Source organism: Cheilinus undulatus, linkage group 20 (genome assembly GCF_018320785.1).
Source record: "Cheilinus undulatus linkage group 20, ASM1832078v1, whole genome shotgun sequence".
NCBI classification, from domain to species: Eukaryota; Metazoa; Chordata; class Actinopteri; order Labriformes; family Labridae; genus Cheilinus; species Cheilinus undulatus.
Genome location: NC_054884.1, coordinates 6,515,560 through 6,535,738, shown reverse-complemented (window position 1 = coordinate 6,535,738; position 20,179 = coordinate 6,515,560). Strand labels below are relative to the sequence as shown.

At 38.7% G+C, this 20,179-nt stretch overlaps 1 protein-coding gene and 1 long non-coding RNA gene across 2 annotated transcripts; one reads left to right on the top strand and one right to left on the bottom strand.

Annotated features, from left to right (window-relative positions):
• Nucleotides 1–2,195: 2,195 nt before the first annotated feature.
• LOC121528519 lies at nucleotides 2,196–2,828 on the top strand. Its single transcript, XR_005993486.1, has 2 exons — nucleotides 2,196–2,392; nucleotides 2,483–2,828. It is a non-coding gene; the product is annotated as an uncharacterized LOC121528519 (long non-coding RNA).
• A 6,802-nt stretch (nucleotides 2,829–9,630) lies between these two features.
• Nucleotides 9,631–19,942, bottom strand: LOC121528546 (ectonucleotide pyrophosphatase/phosphodiesterase family member 7-like). The gene is made up of 6 exons (XM_041816053.1): nucleotides 19,526–19,942; nucleotides 15,918–16,063; nucleotides 15,209–15,841; nucleotides 13,680–13,926; nucleotides 9,825–9,942; nucleotides 9,631–9,691 (listed from the first exon to the last, which is right to left on the bottom strand). The coding sequence occupies exons 1-6, from the start codon at nucleotides 19,785–19,787 to the stop codon at nucleotides 9,631–9,633; spliced, it is 1,467 nt and encodes a 488-aa protein (XP_041671987.1). The 5' UTR covers nucleotides 19,788–19,942.
• Nucleotides 19,943–20,179: the final 237 nt, after the last annotated feature.

Here is a 20,179-nt window from a genome sequence, read left to right as displayed (position 1 = left end):
CCACGGGTCACTACGAATATTTAGTTATGCCCTTTGGCCTTACTAACGCTCCTGCAGTTTTTCAAGCCCTGGTCAATGACGTTCTGCGGGATATGTTAAATGACTTTGTATTCGTTTACTTGGATGATATCCTAATTTTTTCCTCGGATGAGCAAACCCACATCAGCCATGTCAGAAAGGTCCTGGAGCGCCTCTTTCAGAACCAGCTTTTCGTCAAAGCCGAGAAATGTGAGTTTCACAGACCTTCCGTTACCTTCTTAGGATACATCATTGCAGAAGGTCAGATCCAGATGGACCCTGAAAAGGTTAGTGCTGTCAAAGATTGGCCAGTACCTTCTTCCCGCAAAGAACTTCAAAGATTTCTGGGGTTTGCCAACTTTTATAGAAAATTCATTCGAACTTTAGCATTATTGCCTCACCCTGCATGAGCTTACCTCCTCTAAGAGGCAATTTTTGTGGAACTCTGCTGCTGATGCAGCTTTTGTCAGACTTAAGAACTGTTTTTCTTCTGCTCCTGTCCTCATTCTGCCTGACACTAACAATCAGTTTGTTGTTGAGGTAGACGCATCTGATGTAGGCATTGGAGCTGTATTGTCTCAACGTTCTTCCAAGGATGATCGCTCTCCACCCCTGTGCCTTCCTGTCACGCAAGCTTTCTGCAGCTGAACGCAACTACGATGTAGGCAACCGGGAGCTGCTGGCAGTCAAAGTGGCACTGGAGGAGTGGAGGCATTGGCTGGAGGGAACTTCTCAACTCTTCTTGGTGTGGACTGACCACAAAAATTTAGAATATCTTCAAACAGCCAAGAGACTGAATGCCAGGCAAGCCAGGTGGGCATTATTCTTTAATCGTTTTAATTTTACCCTATCCTATCGACCTGGTAATAAGAATGTTAAGCCTGATGCTCTCTCTAGAATCCATTCTAATGAGGAGCAAAAAGCAGAACCTGAACTGATCCTCCCACGTTCCTGTGTTGTTGCTAATGTTACTTGGGAGATAGAGAGAAAAGTCCAGGAGGGCATCCCTCATGTTAACCCCCCTGTGAACTGTCCACCTGGTAGCCTGTTTGTTGTTCCTGAGCTCCGCTCCCAGGTTATCCAATGGGCACACTCCTCTCGGTTTTCCTGCCACCCGGTGTTAGCCGAACTCTGGGGGTCCTTAAAGAACGTTTCTGGTGGCCCTCTATGGACAAGGAGGTTTCGGAATTCATCTCAGCCTGCCCCACCTGTGCCTCCAGTAAGGTCTCCCATCAGCATCCGGCAGGTCTGCTCCATCCTCTTCCGGTACCCAAGAGGCCCTGGTCCGACATATCCCTGGACTGTGTCACGGACTCCCCATCAGAAGGTAACACCACTGTTCTAACAGTGGTGGACATAATTTCTAAAATGGCTCATTTTATCCCTTTAACCAATTTGCCCTCTGCCAAGGAAACAGCCGAGGCTATGCTGCACCATGTATACATGGTCTCCCTAGAGATGTGGTGTCGGACCGGGGCCCCCAGTTCACCTCCAGGTTCTGGAAGGAATTCTGTTCGCTGATTGGAGCCACTGTGAGCCTCTCCTCTGGATTTCACCCTCAATCGAATGGACAAACTGAGCGGATGAATCAAGAAATGGAGACGGGCCTGCGCATTCTGGCTTCCCAGAACCCTTCCTCATGGTCCAACCAGCTCGTGTGGGTAGAATATGCACATAACTCACTTATTAACTCATCAATTGGCATGTCCCCCTTTCAGTGTGTGTACGGCTTTCAACCTCCTCTTTTTCCTGCCCTAGATAAGGAGGTATCTGTCCCCTCTGCCTGGACCCTGGTGCGACGTTGTCGCCGGACCTGGGAGCGAGCCAGACAAGCCCTCCTCCGAGCTTCAGCCAGACACAAGACGGCGGCTGATCGCAAAAGGTCTGAGGCCCCCAAGTATCACTGTGGACACAAAGTTTGGCTATCCACTAAAAACCTGCCTCTGCGTCCTGGATTCTAAGAAGCTCGCTCCCAGGTTCGTTGGTCCGTTTCCTATTTCCAAAGTTATTAATCCTGTAACTGTCCAACTAAAACTACCCAGAACCATGAGAGTCCATCCTGCATTCCACGTCAGTCAACTTAAACCCGCCAAATCCAGCCCTCTGGTCCCCACCTCCAAGCCCCCTCCTCCCCCCCGTTTCGTTGATGGAGAAAGAGTCTACACGGTCTAAAAGTTGCTAGCCGCCAGAAGAAGAGGCCGTGGCTATCAGTATCTGGTGGATTGGGAGGGTTATGGCCCTGAAGAGCGCTCCTGGGTCCCCGCTAGAGACATCATGGACCCAGAGCTCATCAAAAACTTCCACAATGAACATCCTGATGTTCCTGGGCCGTCTGGAGCCAGCCGTGGAGGGGGGGGTACTGTCACATCTCCAGGTTGACCTAGTTAAGTTACTTTTTCCCTCATGTTTCTAGTCTGTCATTTCCTGTTTTATTTTGGATACTTACCTTGTGTCTCTTTTCCAGATCACTCCTTCCTGCCCATCCCTACCTGTTTCCCTGTGTCCTGATCATCCTCATGTGTCTCACCTGTGTTGATTGTCGAGTGACTGCACCTGGTGATCCCCGGCTGAGTGTTCCCCTCCTCGTGTATTTAGCTCATTCACTCCCTGTCTGCTGTGCGAGATCGTCTTGTTTCCTTTGTGTCCAATTCCTTCGAGCCTTACTTCTGATTGACCTTCGTGATTTATTTGACCCAGTTTCCCGTCCTAGTTTCCGAGTTAGCCTGCCGTTTTTTGTACCTCTGCCTGCTTGTTTTGACCTCCCGTGTATCGAACCTTTTTCCTGATTAAACGGACTTGAAAGTGCTTGATTCCTGTGTCTGCTTTTGGGTCCTTTGGTCCGGCATATCGTTACAATATATGTAAGATGTACAACCTGTTTTGTGTACCTTTTATTTCCTAGTAGTGTGTCCTTTTGTAAAATGTCTGAGCTGCCCTGTTCATGTTCTTGTTTGTTTATATGTTTGTTTTAATTTGAAAAACCCCTAATAAAAATATGATTGGAAAAAAAAAAAAAGAAAAGCCAACCCATGAAAGCCAAGGAAAGTCAACCCATGAAGTGGCGAACACCACAAGTCAACACACCTGTTCAACTGTTAACATGTAAAATGTATGTGTTGCTTTAGCAAGACATTTATACAACATAATAGTTAATAAATGGCTCTAAAAAGGATAAAACTGTCGGTAAACTTGCTAAAATAACCTGTAAACACTGTTAAATGCATTAAAGTAGTATCTAGAATTAATTCTACATTTACATTCATATTTAAACTGTATAAATGTCAGGATAAAAATTCTAGATAAAACTAAATGTTTCCGTTTTTTTCTAAAATATAACTTGATACCCACAGTTGCCCATCTTTGGTGTTAAAAATGTGATCCTCCCCTCCATGAACGTGTACTAACTGTAGTCTTTTCTCAATGTTTTTGACATGAATTCTGTTATAATCGCCATCTTTCTTCAAGAGCTGAAAAATGGATCTAAATGCAGAATAATAATACTTTGGTCAGTGAGATTGATATGCATAAAAACACGGGTCAGCTTTATAACAGATTGAAATGTTCAACAGCGTAACAGTGGTAATAACTGGCATTAAAACAAGCCACAGTTTGGTAAATAGAGACTGAAACTTGATTTTTATACAATTTAGAATTGAATAAATCATTTGAAGTTCAGAGTCTGGTGAATGACTATTTAGTGTTTGGTTGTTTTCCTTGTGAAATCACAATTTAAGGTAGTAAACTTTATTGTTTATAGTTTTTTACTGCTCATATAACCTCAAATTAACTTTATCTCAGTGTTACAACAGCTGTACTTTGAGTGTTTTTCAGATTAAAATCATTCACTTTAACTTGAGTTTATTTTGAATATTTTATCATTGAAGTATTATATTTTAAAAAGGTTTTTAATCACCAGGTCAGCTTGAGGTAAACTGATTCATAAAACACTCGTGCCAAGCTTTAGAGTAAATTCATACACATAAAGTGACTTTTGACTGTGTGTGTCAGAGAGGGAAAGGTTGAATGATTTCTTGAAGTACTTACTTTCAATGTTCACAGATGAAACGTAAATTGTGTTCAGGTATGAAGGGCCGTGCAAGACATAAATACCTCTGCCAAGGAGGTTATGTGATCGGCAGGGTTTGTTTGTTTATTAGCAACATAACTCAAAAAGTTATGAACGGATTTTGATGAAATTTTCAGGAAATGGCATAAGGAAGAACTGATTAGATTTTAGGAGTGATGTGGATTAGGGCTGAACGATGTGTGAAAAAAAATCGAATTGCTTTTTTTTTCTCCAGTATTGCGATTCCTATTTGATATGTGATTATTTCTAGATTAAACAAGAGGTAAACAACTTTTTAAGAAATAGTTATTGTACTGAATATGACTCGTATTGCAAATCAGATATGAATTCTTGTATTGAAGGAAGTGGTAATTTCTATATCATTTTCATATTCAATAAGAATAATGTAAAGAAAAATAAAAGGAAGAAAATAGTATTTTTTTAAACTATTCTAAAAAATGTAACTTGAATGATTGCATGATATGTAATGCATAATGCCTCTACTGCAAAAAAGTTGTAAACAGGTATTTTGGCACCAATTTCAGGTTTATGAAATATTGCACCATCTGCGATATGAAAATTGCAGCACACCATATTACGATTTAATCTAATTTACGATTAGTTGCCCAGCTCTAATCCGGATCATCATCTGGATCCAGGAACTTTTTAAAGGATTCTTTACTATTAGGAGATGGGGCTCATGGCGGAGGTCTGTGCTCTCCGAGTGCTTTTCTAGTTCATACTGGACCTTTCACATACAGTTGAAACCAGAAGTTTACATACATTTCATTAGTATTTGGTAGGATTGCCTTTAAACTGTATGACTTGGGTCAAATGTTTTGGATATGCTTCCACAAACTTCTCACAATAGTTTGCAGGAATTTTGGCCCATTCCTCCTGGCAGAACTGGTGTAACTGAGCCAAGTTTGTCGGCCGCCTTGCTCGCACATGCCTTTTCAGCTCTGCCCATAAATTTTCAATGGGATTGAAATCAGGGCTTTGTGATGGCCACTTCAAAACATTGACTTTGTTATCCTTAGGCCACTTTGTAACCAGTTTGGAGGTATGCTTAGGGTCATTGTCCATTTGGAAATTTTATTTGTGCCTAAGCTTTAACTTCCTGGCAGATGTCTTGAGATGTTGCTTCAGTATTTTCACATAATGTTATTTTGTCATGATGCCATTTATTTTATGAAGTTCACCAGTCCCTCCTGCAGCAAAACAACCCCACAACATGATGCTGCCACCCCCATGTTTCACAGTTGGGATGGTGTTCTCAGGCTTACAAGCTTCCCCCTTTTTTCTCCAAATGTAACAATGGCCATTATGGCCAAAAAGTTCAATTTTAGTTTCGTCAGACCACAGAACATGTCTCCAAAAATTAAGGTCTTTGTCCCTGTGTGCATTTGCAAACTGTAATCTGGCTTTTTTATGTTTCTTTTGGAGTAATGGCTTCTTCCTGGGAGAGTGGCCTTTCAGCCCATGTGGGTACAGGACTCGTTTGACTGTTGATAATGACACACTCTCACCAGCTTCAGCCAGCATCTTCACAAGGTCTTTTGCTTTTGTTCTTGGGTTGAGATGCAACTTTCAGACCAAAGCACGTTCATCTCTGGGACACAGAACCCGTCTCCTTCCTGAGCGGTATGATGGCTGGACATTCCCATGGTGTTTATACTTGCATATAATTGTTTGAACAGATGAACGTGGCACCTTCAGGCATCTGGAAATTGCACCCAAGGATGAACCAGACTTGTGCAAGTCCACAATTCTCTTCCTGATATCTTGGCTGATTTCTTTTGATTTTCCCATGATATTATACAAAGAAGCAGTGTGTTTCAGGTGTGCCTTAAAATACATCCACAGGTGTGCCTCTGATTAACTCAAATGTTGTCAATAAACCTATCAGAGGCTTCCAAAGACATGACATCATCGTCTGGGCTTTCCCAGATTGTTGAAAGGCATAGTAATCTTAGTGTATGTAAACTTCTGACTCTCAAGAAAATAATAAAAAATTGTCTAAAAAATTATCTCTCTCATTATTCTGGCATTTAGCAAATAGAAATAATTTTGGTAATCCTAATTGACCAAAAACAGGAAAAGTTTAATCTGATTTAATGTTAGACAGTGAGAAAAAAAAGTTTATGTGCCTTTTTATATAGTGTATGTAAACTTCTGGTTTCAACTGTACATACCTGCTTCTGTCATACACATATTCTTCCCTCACATACAAACATATATACTTCTCATATATACACACACACACATATACATACATATATATATATAGAGAGAGAGAGATACTCCTCTCACACACATATATTCTCCTTGCACATACATACATTCTTCTCTCATATACATACATTTGAGAGAAGAATATATGTATGTGAGAGAAGCATATATATCTGTATGAGAGAAGTATATATGTGTGTGCAAGGAGCTGGGCCTCGATTTAAGGACTGAAGTGACATCACCACAGCGGCAGGGGGAATCTCGCCACATTCAGATTACAACCAGCCACGCCACTTTGTTTGTTAGAGCTCTTGTGGTAAATTATGTATATTGGGTAACGTAAGGGCAAACATTTGGTGTTTTTGGTATAGTTAGTGTTGTAGTTAGAAATAATTAAAAACAGTGAAAATAAACATACACACAATGAAACACAATGGAAACAACACAACAAAAACATACAGGAGGATGCTAGGACGCTGATGAACTGGAGGAGACGGTGGCGTTCCCTGACGACGACCCGGTGGCCTCTGGCCTTGTGGTGGCATCACAAATACTGTGTTAATGTTAATATTTTCTAAAACTTAAGCTCAATTCACTTAATATTTTTTAGTAAGAATAACTCGTTTGGCAACTTAAACATAAAAACAAACCTTAAACCTGTTTGCTATTGAAATGTGCTCATCTTTTTGCTTATATGTAATTAAATTTATTAATACATTTTAATCAAATTTGTACAACTTATGGTCTACTCAATGATATTGTCACTTTGTCGCCTTAATTTTATTGAGTACTAGTCAGACTTTTTCCAGTCCACCTGTTGCAGTGTTCTTGTTCAGTGTGTAACAACTCTTGACGTAACACCAAGCTTAACCGCTGCAATGAAGATGGAGTTGTAGTAAGGTTTCTGTCATTTCTGAAATTTGTCCACATTAACATGTGGTAAATACTACAAAACAAACAAACAAAAAAAAAAAAAGATGCAAAAACATTCATTCTCTACTATGGTACAAAAGAACTGCATCTCACATGCATATGAAATAAAACTGCAAATTATACAAACATCCTTCAATAATGTCCTATGAAATATAATGTCCAACATCTCTACTTCAATACAAAATACACCCAGCATTGCCTGTCCTGTGCTTCTAGTGGATGGGAGTGGATTGTCCCCAGCTATCTGGCTGAACTGCACTGTTACCAACTCCCCACAAATCAAAGCCCAATCAGGAAAGTTTTAAAAGCCAACCCACGAAAACCAAGAAAGTCCACCCCTGAAGTGGCGAACGCCACCAGGCAACGCACCTGTTGTGTGTAACATTTGTGTTGCTTTATCAAGAAGTTAATACAAAATAATAGAAGAAGGGCTCTAAAAAGGATAGAACTTTCAGTAAACATGCTAAAATAACCTAAACACTGATAAATGCGTTAAAGTAGTAGCTAGAAATAATTCTACATTTACAGTTACATTCATATTTAAACTTTAAAAATGTCAGGATAAAAATTCTGAATAAAGGTAAATATTTTAGTTTTTTCTAAAATATAACTTGATACCCACAGCTGGTCCTGAGATCAGCATACTGGTCTGAAAAACCTGTCCTCGAGTGCTGAATAGAAACCAGGACATAGTGGCATTAGGGCTTGGCAATATATAGAGTTATTAAATATATTAATTTTTTTTTAAAGACATAAAGGGTAAAACAGCATTGTTTAATCCATTGTTGACATAAAAATTAGATACCAGTGCCAATGCTCAGTAAAACACAAATATCACCACAAGATAATATGTTTGAAATGTTTAGAGTGAATGGAAAGTTATCATTTGAAGATTACTATTAGTTTATAACATTTCATTGAGTTATGAATATTTTAATTGTGCATAGACCTCACAGTGTCATAGACTTCCATTCATTTTGAGCTGCAGTATCCCCTCAACTCTCCACGTTTTACCATTTTGAACAGGAATGAGGAATTTCAAACGGAATTCACCTTTTTATACCCACATTTGAGCCGGCTCACTGGGCTTCTCTGAGAAGTCAGAAATGAATCAAGCATAACATTCAAGCACTAAAACTCATTTTTCTGTTCAGGAATGCAAGTAAATAACTATAATTTGACATTAATCAAGAAATATTAATGTGCTTTACTATTTTTTCAGTTTTTTTTTGTAAATCATTACATTTGAAAATTCATGGATAACAATAATAATTATATTTTAGCATGAAAACTATCATTTGGGTTAAAGAGCTTCTACATATTGGTGTATTAACCATTGCAGAAACATAGAAAATTATTTTGGTAATTACCAATGCTGTTAATTTAGGGCAGCTGTGGCATAAACCTTACTTTGGGTGGTGGTCCAATGAATTTGTTAAGCACTGTATATTTTGAAAAATAATTAAAATATTTTAATTTATTCAAACAAATATAGCATAAATGGAGCAAAATACCAGCTCAAATATCAGTCATATGTCATGACATCACTAAATTTGGCAGTTCAAATGAAGCCAAGTGATACCGAATGAGGAGCAGTTTAGGTGCTAAACAGCTCTTCTTGCTAAAGACCAAAATACCTGGATAACTAAAAAGAGCCAGAATTCCCAACACTGCTGGTTATATACAGTACCTTAGCAAAAAACTGCATTACTGATAGAGTGCTGTGATAAAGTCTTCACCCCCTTAGGATTTTTTTTTTTCCTTAATAGATAAAACCATCACTAAGAAACTGCATTTTGTATTTACTTGGGTTGTATTTGTGAGATTTTAAAACTGGTTTGATGATCTGAAACATTTAAGTGTGATAAATATGCAAAAAAAAAAAAAAAAATCAGGAATCAGAAAGGCGGCAAATACTTTTTCACGGCACTGTAAGTTGCTGCCATAAAGTCTCAAACGTCACCGCCACCTCTGCTCCCAAGAACAAGCACAGGGCATCTACTAAATATTCTCAAATGTGCTGTTAAAGGTTACCTTGGAGAGCTAATGCTGTGCATGCAGAATGCAAAAATATAATGGGTTCACAGCTATAAAACCAGAAAAGAAAACCCTCGTACTTGGCTCTTAATTCTGCAGTTAAGCAAAAACAAAAATAAAATCACACTGAATGAATGGACATGTTTCTGACTTTACAAAACAATAGTTTAATTTACATTCAGAATGTAATCTTAATGAGAATATAAATAATAACTCTTGAGATACAGCTATTTTAAGACATGAAACATTGAAAAATATTCAAACAAGTGTATAAATTATTAAATTCAAATAAATTGACATTTGTTATATAATAAAGAAAGAGTTTAAAACATCAATCTCAGTTCTTAAAAGCTGGTCTGCTTAGTGTCCTTTTCCTTTTCATCATCCATTTGTTTGGTTTCGTAGCTGAGGGAAAAGTCGACAGAGAAGTAGAATTAGTTAGAAAATAGAAACTCTAGTACTGTGAAAGTTCAAACAATATGGCGTCCTGGGGGGAGGATGACAAGGAACAAATATATTTTGACGTAAAGTTTCTTACCCGTTTTCTTTTCTGCTCCTTTTACACCAGGCTTGCAGAACAGTCACTATGAACACCAACACCAGAAAGCCGGTCACTGCTGAGAGGCCGATAAACACCTGGTGCCGGGTATCTACAACTGAGTGCAGAAAAACAAGAAAATCTCAGCAAAGAAAGCTGCAAATAGCAAAGTGGAGAGACTCACAGGTCAGGAGGACCAAGGTTGATGCTCGTAAAAGAAATGACACTAACAAAGCTGTTTTTTTCTGTTTTTAAATGTCAGTAAATCTACAAAACAAAGTCATGCAGATCAGTAGTGGTTGTCGTAATGAAGTTTTGGTTATTGTTCCTGCACGCACTCTTACTTTGTGTCATTTAAGAATAAAATAGCAACAACGTATATGATGATATCTCGCTGGAGGACATGGTGCAGTTTTACCTGCAAGATCATTTCATATTTTAATTATGATTATCGGCTCCCCCGAATGAGGTCTGCAGATTTCCTCCAGTATAAAAATGTAAATTTAACCTTGAAGATTTAAAAAAACAAAACAAAACAAAACAAAAAACAAATAAAAAAAAAAACCCTTGTTGAGTCATAAAAATCTGAAAAAGTAGAGAGTGGAAATAGTCACGGATGAGGGAAGGGAATTAATTTGTGTTTTTCATTTCATGTTTTCATTTTGCATCCCAAGATTATGACCTAAATTTAGGATTTTGAAATTTTTTTTCATATTTTGACATTTTCAATTCATAATTTTGACCTTTTCTCTCATATTATGACCTTTTAGGTTCACAATTTTTCATCTTAAATCATATTGTGACCTTTTAAACTCCTAACTTTGACTTCTAATCCCATATTTTAACTTTTTAAACTCTTGACCGAGAAATTTATCTCATATTTTGACATTTAGAGTCACAATTTAGAATTTTATCTTCTATTTTGACCCTTTAAAGTCTTGGTTTTGCATTTTCTGTCTCTATCATATATTTGCCTTTTAAAAACTTATTTTGACTTTTAATTTTGTATTTTGACCTTTAGGACTTATAAGGCTGACTTTTTAACTCAGATTTTGAGCCTTTAACTCATTTATTTATTTATTTAGCATGTATTTGACATGGACACACAGTAACATTGATGCTGTGATATTTAATCGTTTTGACTTTTTTTTTTTTTTTTTTTTTTTTTGAAATCTTAGAATATTTAATCATCACTGCTTAATTTTCCCTTTAATTCATTACCTGTAAAAACACGGCTGACAGTTTTTAGTTAAATCTCGACCCTGTTAGGCCCTCAGGTTAAACCTAAATTCAGATTTCGGCCCCTGCTGTGATTGAGTTTGACACCCCTGCACTAGAAGAAGTGATGACTCAGGATCACGTCAAAAGTCCATCATATGGTCATCATCTGCTCCTTATCTTTACATGAGTCAATATGTATGGGATTTTATGACCTTGTAAAGCACATGGATTGGCCAGATTCCATGTCTGTCACCAGGAAGAACAAACACACTGAATGCGAAGTTTGCAGTAGATACGGGTGGGGTTTAGTTGCCTGAAGGAAGGACTTCTGCTGATGGAGCTGTTAATGCATATATATATATATATAGAGAGAGAGAGAGAGAGAGAGAGAGAAAGAGAGAGAGAAAAGTGACTGGGTTTTACCCAAGTCACTTTGAATGGAGAGTTTCCCTGATGAATGTGAAATATATCCCATGCAAAGGATATATGAAGCAGCCTGTCTGGTGCAGGGGTGTCAAACTATCACAGCAGGGGCCGGATTCTGGATTCAGAACTAACCTGAGGGCCTAACAGGGTCACCTTTTAAACCATAAACCGTCAACCTTGCTTCACACAATCTGAGAAAAGTAAATTTATTAGTTCAAAAAGGTCAAAACATGACATTGAAAAATAATGTTTTTTTCAATGGCTAATACATTAGAAAAAGTCAAAAATCACGAATTTAAAAGGTCAAAATATAAAATAAAATTTGTAATCATGAAATTAAAAGTCAAAATATGATTCAAATTTTTAAATTGTGAGTCTTAAAGGTCAAACTATGGGATTATTAAGTCTAAGTTTGGAGTTGAAAATATAAGGTAATATACAAAATAATTGTTTAAAAAGGTTAAAATATCATCTAAAAATTAGAATTTTGAATCTTAAAGCTCAAAATATTGTATGAGAAGTCAAAATTACGAGTTGAAATGCTCAAAATATGAAATTAAAAGTCAGAATCCTAAGTTTGAGTCCTGATTGTGAGATGCTAAATGAAAATGTGAAATTAAAACACAAATTAATTTCTTTTCCCACATTCCTGACTACTTACCTAAATATTTTTACTCCTTTTTCAGATTTTATGACTTAACACAGAAATCTTAAATCATCAAGGATAAGTTCACATTTTTATACTTCAGGAAATCTGCAGACCTCATACTGATGGGTCAGTTATAACAGAAATATAAGATCATCTTGCGGGCCGGATTTGGCCCCAGGGCCTTGAGTTTGACACCTGTGATCTGGTGTGTCAGGTTATAATTCACAGTGAAAGTGAGAAATCTCAGCAGGCACAGTGCCTATCAACAGTGTTCACCCCCTAAGATGTTTTTCCCTTTTGTTTATTCTATAAATCAACCATGGTCAATGTAATTGGGCTCTTCCAATGTTTTTTCACAACAAACTTCTTCAGTGTCAAAGTGAAAGCAGATTTCTACAAAGAAATATCAACTGAATAAAAAAATGTAATGTAAAATAAGTGACTGCATAAAAATTTGCCCCCTTCAAGTCAGTATTTTTTCATAGAGCCACCTTTGTCTTCAATCACAGCACTGAGTCTGTGTGGATAGGTCTCAATCAGGGTTGCAGATCTGGACTCTGCAATTTTACTCCATTCCTGTTTGCTTTCCTGTCAGACTGCTCATGGAACTGTGTGAATATTCTCCTACAAGTCCAGCTACAAATTCTCTATTGGAGTGAGGTCTGGGATTTGACTCGGCCACTCCAGAACATTCACCTTGTTGTCCTTAAACCATTTCTGTGTGGCTTTCTCTGTATACCTCAGGTCATTATCTCGCTGGAATATAAATCTTATCCTGCAGACTGAATAAGATTGTCCTGCAGGATTTCCTTTGTTTAGCTGCATTCATTTTACCCTATACTTGTACAAGCCTTCCAGGGCCGGCTGCTGAGAAGCATCCCCACAGCATGATGCTGCCACCACTGTGCTTCTCAGAGGGGATGGTGTGTTTGTGGTGATGTGCAGCGTTTGGTCTGTTGACTGTTGGCCAAAAGCAACATTTTGGTTTTCTGACTTTTCAATAGCCTTTTCTCTGAGTTGCTTGGAGTGTTCTTTTGTCATTATGGTGTAATGGTAGCGCGGATTGCTGATTAACCAGTCCCTGGACCTGACTGGACCTTGATACTACAATCACACAAGATACATTTACTGCACTCAGGTGATCCCCATCTTTTAAAGAGGGTGAATAACTTATTTTACATTCCATATTTTTGTTAAATTGACATTATTTTGTAGAAATTTGTTTCACTTTGATTCTAAAGAAGTTTTTTGTGATTTTTTTTTGTCAAGAAAGCCCAAATTATATTGACCATGACTGATTTATGAAATCACTGAAAGGATAAAATTATGAGGGGTGTGGGGGAAGACACTCCTTGCAGTGGAGCCAAAGTTGCATACATTTGAATTAATTGACTCAATTATTTTTTAAATTGGCTAAATGTCAAATATCGACAACAATAATCGGCCTGGTTGATAATCAATCAACCCCAGAACAGGGCTTTGGGAACTTGCAGTGCATGCTGTGGTATGAACTTAATGCAGAGAAAGACACACGGACAGTACAGACTAGTACTTCTTACCATTGCCGTCTCCCTCTGGGTTTATTCTGGAGACCAGCATGCCTTTGGTGTTGTCCAAATGTCCGTCATTGATCTCAGGTTTTATTCCTAATAGATGGCACATCAGTGGGTACACATTAACTGTCTCAAAGTTCCCAAACCGCAGGTTTTTCTTGAAATCAGGACCCACAGCCCTGAAGAACGGCTTCATATCCATCTCCAAGTTGTCGAAGCCGTGCTCTCCTTTGTTGGTTTGGAAAGAAAAGAACTGTACAGGGAAAAAAACAAAGTGTGAGCCATGATGGTAGGTATTTCAGATAACATGATTATCCTGAATTAGACAAGGTCTCAAACTTTTTCAGTTTTTACTGCAGAGGGTCTTGAGCTAAACACCCCAGAACAGCTGGAAACAATGCAATAAAGTATTTGCCCTTTCGAAATTTATATTTTTGACATTTTTGGCACACTTAATTGCTTCAGATCATCAAACTCATTTTAGTATTTGACAAAGATGACAGGGCTGCAAGGCGGCGCAGGGGTTAACGCTGTTGCCTCACAGCAAGAAGGTCCCTGGTTCGCTGTCCGATCAGGTCCTTTCTGTGTGGAGTTTGCATGTTCTCCCCATGCATGCGTGGGTTCTCTCCGGGTACTCCGGCTTCCTCCCACCACCAAAAACATGCTCATTAGGTAAACTGGTGCCTCTAAATTGGCCGTAGGTGTGAATGTGAGCGTGCCTGGTTGTTTGTCTCTATGTCAGCCCTGTGATTAACTGGCAACCAGTCCAAGGTGTACCCTGCCCCTTGCCCAATGACAGCTGGGAAAGGCTCCAGCCCCCCCGCGACCCTGAATGGGATAAGTGGTATAGAAAATTGATGGATGGACAAAGATAACAGCAGCTGCCCTCCACCCCCAAGTGCTTCATGCTCCCAGCTTCACCTGAAAGTCTGGCACAGTCTGTAATTGGTTGGTTCTCTGACGCCATCGGGGCAGTAGTACAGCCCATCAGTGTCTGTAGGACAACTTGCAACTCTTCTCCCAGCTCTAGGATAATACGAGTCCCGCTTACGTCCTACAGTTGTTCACTGACGTTACAAGACACACTCAACTGTGGAGGAAACACTAATGAACTGATCTCTGCTTAGTCCTGGACCTAGTCAGACATCAGACTCTAATCACAAGTGAGAGGCTTATTTTGGGCAGAAATAGCTGAAGGAAGTGTTTCGTGTTTATTCCTTTAAAGCTGCATTTGTTGTCTTGTTGTCTCTGCTCATGGCTGTTGATTTACTTTGCTGTGTCCATTTATGTCCAGAACAGTGCCTTCACTTAAACACCAGTGTGACTGCCGTAGAATCCAAGTCCAGCCACTGGGTTTTAGTGTGGTGAAGTTACCATACTGACTCTGGTTTAGCACCCTTGAAAATGGGAAGTGCCCTTTAAACATCTAGACCAAAATTCTAAGTATTTTAAGTATCAGAAAAGGGGAAGTTCTTAGACTTTTCCTCTGACAGGAATTTGAGTTTTAAGTAAAAACGTGCTGTGCTTTCACTCACCCCATTGATAACATATCCAGGATCAGCATAGAGGATGATGGGCAGGAGTCGAGGATGGTTACTGTAGTGTAGTCTGGCTGGCATCTCCTCCTTCTTGTACACATGAAGGTGAGGGTGTCCCCCCTTCAGAGCCTGGTACACCTTCTCCAGCTTCCCCTCTTTAGGAAGCAGCATCCCAGCGGGGCCGTAATCCACCAGATGAAACTCGATGTCTCTGAAGCTGAAGCCGGGGATCTTAGAGAGCATGATCTCATTGACCGTTCCACCTCGTAGGACTGTGGTCATCCCGTGGTCGGCGGTGATGATGATGTTGAGCTTGTCTGTGAGGCCGTGTTGTTGGATCTTTTCTCGTAAGTAGCCCACGGTACGGTCCACTTGTTTGACCATCTCTCTGCGCTCTGGAGAATCAGGTCCATATCTGTGGCCTACCAAGTCTGGTTGTCCAAAGTACAAGGAGACAAAGTCCAGGTCTTGTTGGTGGAACCACTCTCCAACCACCTTGTCGATGTTCTTCCTCCAGTCTGTCTCATTGGAGTGATCGTAGAGAAAGGGCTCTACCTGCCGAAACTTCACAGTCTCGTTTCTGTAGGTGGCTGCTGTGCCAGGAAAATGCAGAGAGCCTGCTTTCAGACCCTTGAGGAATAAAACGATACATGAGGATAAATGTGTAAATGCAGTACATATTTAGACAGATATAAACCTCACTAACCTGTCTCTGTGCTGTTATCCAGATGGGTAGGCTTCCATTGTCCCAGTAGGAATCAACAAACTGGGTCTGGTAGTACTGCTTCTTCTCCTGAGTGGTCGTGTTGAACCACAAGTTATGGATGACGCCGTGATTCTCAATGTAACGACCTGGAGACAAAAGTTCAGATAGATAAGGAGATTAAGAGAGCAGGGAGGAAACTTTTTGCACAGAGGCTGGTGGTGAGAAGAGACTGACCCTAGTTGGACTTTACTCCAGCACCCTGAGGGCTGACATTTGTGGTTTGATGGTTTATTTATCTAAAAATGTCAGGTCAGATAGATCAAAACAATCACTTAGAAATACTAATAATGGTAGCAAAATAGACCACTCTTTAAGTGAGGAGATACTACGTGTCTTGGCATTCCCACTGTCTGTAAGGTGAGGTCATAAGCAGCAGAAAGTATTGGAAAATGCCTGACTGAGGTCAGCCATTGGGTTACTGAAGAATCCAATCTGCAGGACCCACCAAATTGAATACACAGTACCACTCTGCATTCTTCTTTTTGGCCATATTACTGCATAGTTTATCATATACCACTGATCATCAACTGGAGGCCTGGGGGCCACATCAGGCCCCTCATAGCTTCTCATCCGGCCCCCAGAAGACTATCATGTTCCAAAAATGGGAGGAAAATGTATTATGGCATTTACAGTGCATTTGCATTTTCAGAAATCCATACAGCTATTAACCCGACGCAGTAGCTGGATTTGACACGATTTTACTATTTAATCCCATATTTTGACCATTAAACTAATGATTTTGACTTTTTAATCCCATACTTTGACCTTTAAACTCATTATTTATATTTTTTAAATCCCACATTTTGACCTTTAAACCCATATTTAGATTTTTTAATCCCATATTTTGACCTATTAATTCATGATTTTGACTTTTTAATCCCATATTTTGACCTTTAAATTCATAATTATGATTTTTAAATCCCATATTTTCCCATATTCATGATTTTGACTTTCTTATATATTTGCCTTTTCAAAATGATTTTGCCTTTAAATTTGTGTTTTGTCCTTTTGATCTCATAAGTTTTTTTTTCTTAGATTTCGATCCTACAAACTTATCATTTTGACTTTTTTAATATCAAATTGATTATCATCAGTGTTAAGTTTTTTTTTTTTTTCATATTTTATTACTGGTTAAAATGAGGTTGACAGTCTGGTTAAATGTTGACCATCTTGGGCTCTCAGGTTAGAGCTAAATTCAGTATCCGGCCCCTGCTGTGATTGATTTTGACACCTCTGGACCAAATAGTTTGGCCCTCAGGACATCTCATTTCAGCAAATCTGGCCCTGGACTCAATATGAGTTTGACACCACTGATCTAAACTGACTGGAGATATGCTTTAGCACCATGATAAAGTTTCTGCTTTGTTAGAGGCAATTTAGCTTCCTAAGCAGACTGCTGTTTGTAAATTAGTTAATTTTTACTAGTTATCTTTTGTGTACGAGATTGGAACGTTTATCTCACATACAGAGGCAGGCTGATAACTTGTGAATACAAGATAATATTTTATTTTTTGCCAACATGGGGCTCTGTAATATGTATGGAAGACCATTTCTGCCACTTGAAAAAGAAAAATGTGAAAGTTAGGCAATCTTCAAAAAAATAATAAAGAAAAAAATCTTAAGTCATAATTATGAGATAGAACATCAAATAATGGGGATAAAAGTCAATGAGATTTTAAAAAAATTCAAAATTTTGAGAAAAAAGTCATAATTATAAGATAAAAATTTGAACTTATGAGATAAAAGTAAATATAATGAGATAAAAAAGTCAAAACTCTGAGATAAAATCATACATATGAGATGAAAAGTTGAAATTATGAGAAAAAAAGTTATAATTATAAGATAATTCCCACTCTCTTCATCACCCCACTCTCATGCCCTCAGGGAGGCGAGACAGATCTCTGCCAACCAAGTCAGTAAGACTCAAAAACAGTTTCATCCCCTCTGCCATAAGAACACTCAATCAAGCCATGGACTAAATATGCCTTTTTGTTGTACTGTTGTCTAATGTCTAATGTTTTTATCTGTTCTGTGTTGACACAGTTGATGCGAGCGTCCTTTTCAAGTGCTGTGCCGAAAGCAAATTCCACCACATTGTTTGTGTGGTCATTAATAAAGATTCTGATAAAAATTCGAACTTGTGAGATAAAAAGTCTAAATTATGAGATAAAAAGTCAAAATATTGAGATAAAAAGTAAATATAATGAGATAAAAAATTAAATTATCAAATAAAAGTTATAATGATGAGATAAAAAGTCAAAAGTATGAGATAGAAAGTCAGAATATTTAGATAAAAAGTAAATTTAATGAGATTAAAAAAAGTCAAAATTATGAGACCAAGGTCATAATGAGAAGATTAAAGTCAGAACTCTGAGTTAAAAGTTATACATGAGATAAAAATTCAAAATATTGAGATGAAAAGGAAAAATTATGAGACAAAAGTCATAATTATTAGATTAAAAAGTCATCTCATAATTCAAACTTTTTAATCACATATTTTAATCTTTTTATCTCAGAATTCTTTTTTAAATAGAGTTGTCTAACTTTCACATTTTTCTTTTTTAAATGGCAGAAATGGGCTTCCATAAATGTGTTTTTCAAAACTGTCAAATTGATAAAAATCAAATTAGCTAATGTGAGATTTACGAGTCAGTTAAACTAAAGGCATATAATTTTATATAAACACAGGCTTGAAATGTCGGTCTATAAACCTCTTTTAAACTGTAGTGGACCTCCCACCACTAGAGGTCGCTGTAGCTTCAGTTAATGGCCGCTGCCTTCCTGCCTGAGATTTCTCCAAATATCCAAATATAAATATGAGAAGCTTAGCGGTTAGCGTGTAGTAGGAACAGCTCAGTATTGCAGTGTTTTTAAGTAGTAAATGGAAATTAAGGTGTATGTATGCTGTTGAGGGTTTCACCTGTAACTGCTCAACTAAAGTAAAAGAGGCCAAACATCAAAGCACGATATCAATCTGCGAAGAGGAGCGAAGGCTGTCGGAGCTAGCTGCTAATGTTAGCCACACTGGGGAGAGTATATCAGGTCACATCACACCCACTAACACAATGGCTCTGTGATGAATTTGACTGTTTTTTTTTAAATGTTCTTCTCTAAAGGCTAGTCGGTTAAACCCAGTTTAACTTGGCGTTTAGCTGAATGGGGAAATAGGCGCATAAAAACATCCCTACTTCTGACCGTCTTTGTTCCAAAATGTCTTATGTTCAAAACTTGTGTTGAAAGTTGACATGAAAGGATAGATTTCATCTTGAATGTTCTAGACATTGAAATGTTTCTTTCAAACATCCTCTGTATAAACTTTTCTTTTAGTTTTCTGACATTAAAATCTAATCTGTAAATTCTTCTTCTTTTCTCTTTCACTTCTAATCAGTTTAGCTTTCTGCATGCAGGCCCTCTCTGAGTGTTTTGGTAACCGTTACAGGCTTTAATGTTTGGAGAAACTGACCAGTTTCCTTGTCATGTTTCTGACTGATCCGCTCTATCACATTTTGTCTGTGTGCCAAAATGAATACAGATATCTTTCAGAGTACCTGTGAGCAGGGTGAAGTGTGCCGGGCTGGTGATGGTGAGGAACGGCGGTGTCACGTATTCTGCTTTCACCCCATCCAGGACCATCTGATCCAGGTTAGGGGTGTCCACATCTTGGTCGTAGTCCCAGCGAAAACCATCGAAGGAGACCAGCAGTACCTTGTTCCTAGTTGAGGCAGATCTGGAAGCGTCCCGTGTCGGGGCAGCAGCAGAGGGAGAGACGCCACAGAGGCAGAGAACAGCGAGGCAGAATGGCAGCAGCATCTCGGACCTAGACCTGAACGTCTGAGTGAGCAGGGTGAAAGTCTGATCCTCTGAGGTGGTACAGGCTTTATCTACTCCTTTGTCCTTCTCTCATATGATCCGTTCATATCTCTTGACTCTTTTCTTAATGATGGAATTGAAATTATTGCGGTTGTTTTACCCATATCACCTGATCTGAAGCAAACCTGACAGAGATAGAGGCCGATAACGCTCAGCTGTATCTGCACTTACACCAAGAGAAGGTGCTCCATCTTATCTTATCAGCTCATAAAGAAATCTGAACCTTACATAACCCATCTGTCATGGACTGTAGGTTTATGACTTTATGAGCAGGTGAGGGTCAATACAGATGGATAAAGAACAAAACTGCAAACACAGACGGGACTTGTGGT

What these genes read in the sequence shown, in the direction of transcription:
- LOC121528546 (XM_041816053.1), bottom strand. Translation starts at nt 19,787, where the DNA reads ATGCTGCTGCCATTCTGCCTCGCTGTTCTCTGCCTCTGTGGCGTCTCT. An exon ending in CTGGATATGTTATCAATGGG is followed by an intron (nt 13,927 to 15,208) that starts GTGAGTGAAAGC and finishes TTCCCTGTACAG; the next exon opens with TTCTTTTCTTTCCAAACCAA. An exon ending in AGGAGCAGAAAAGAAAACGG is followed by an intron (nt 9,692 to 9,824) that starts GTAAGAAACTTT and finishes CTTTTCCCTCAG; the next exon opens with CTACGAAACCAAACAAATGG.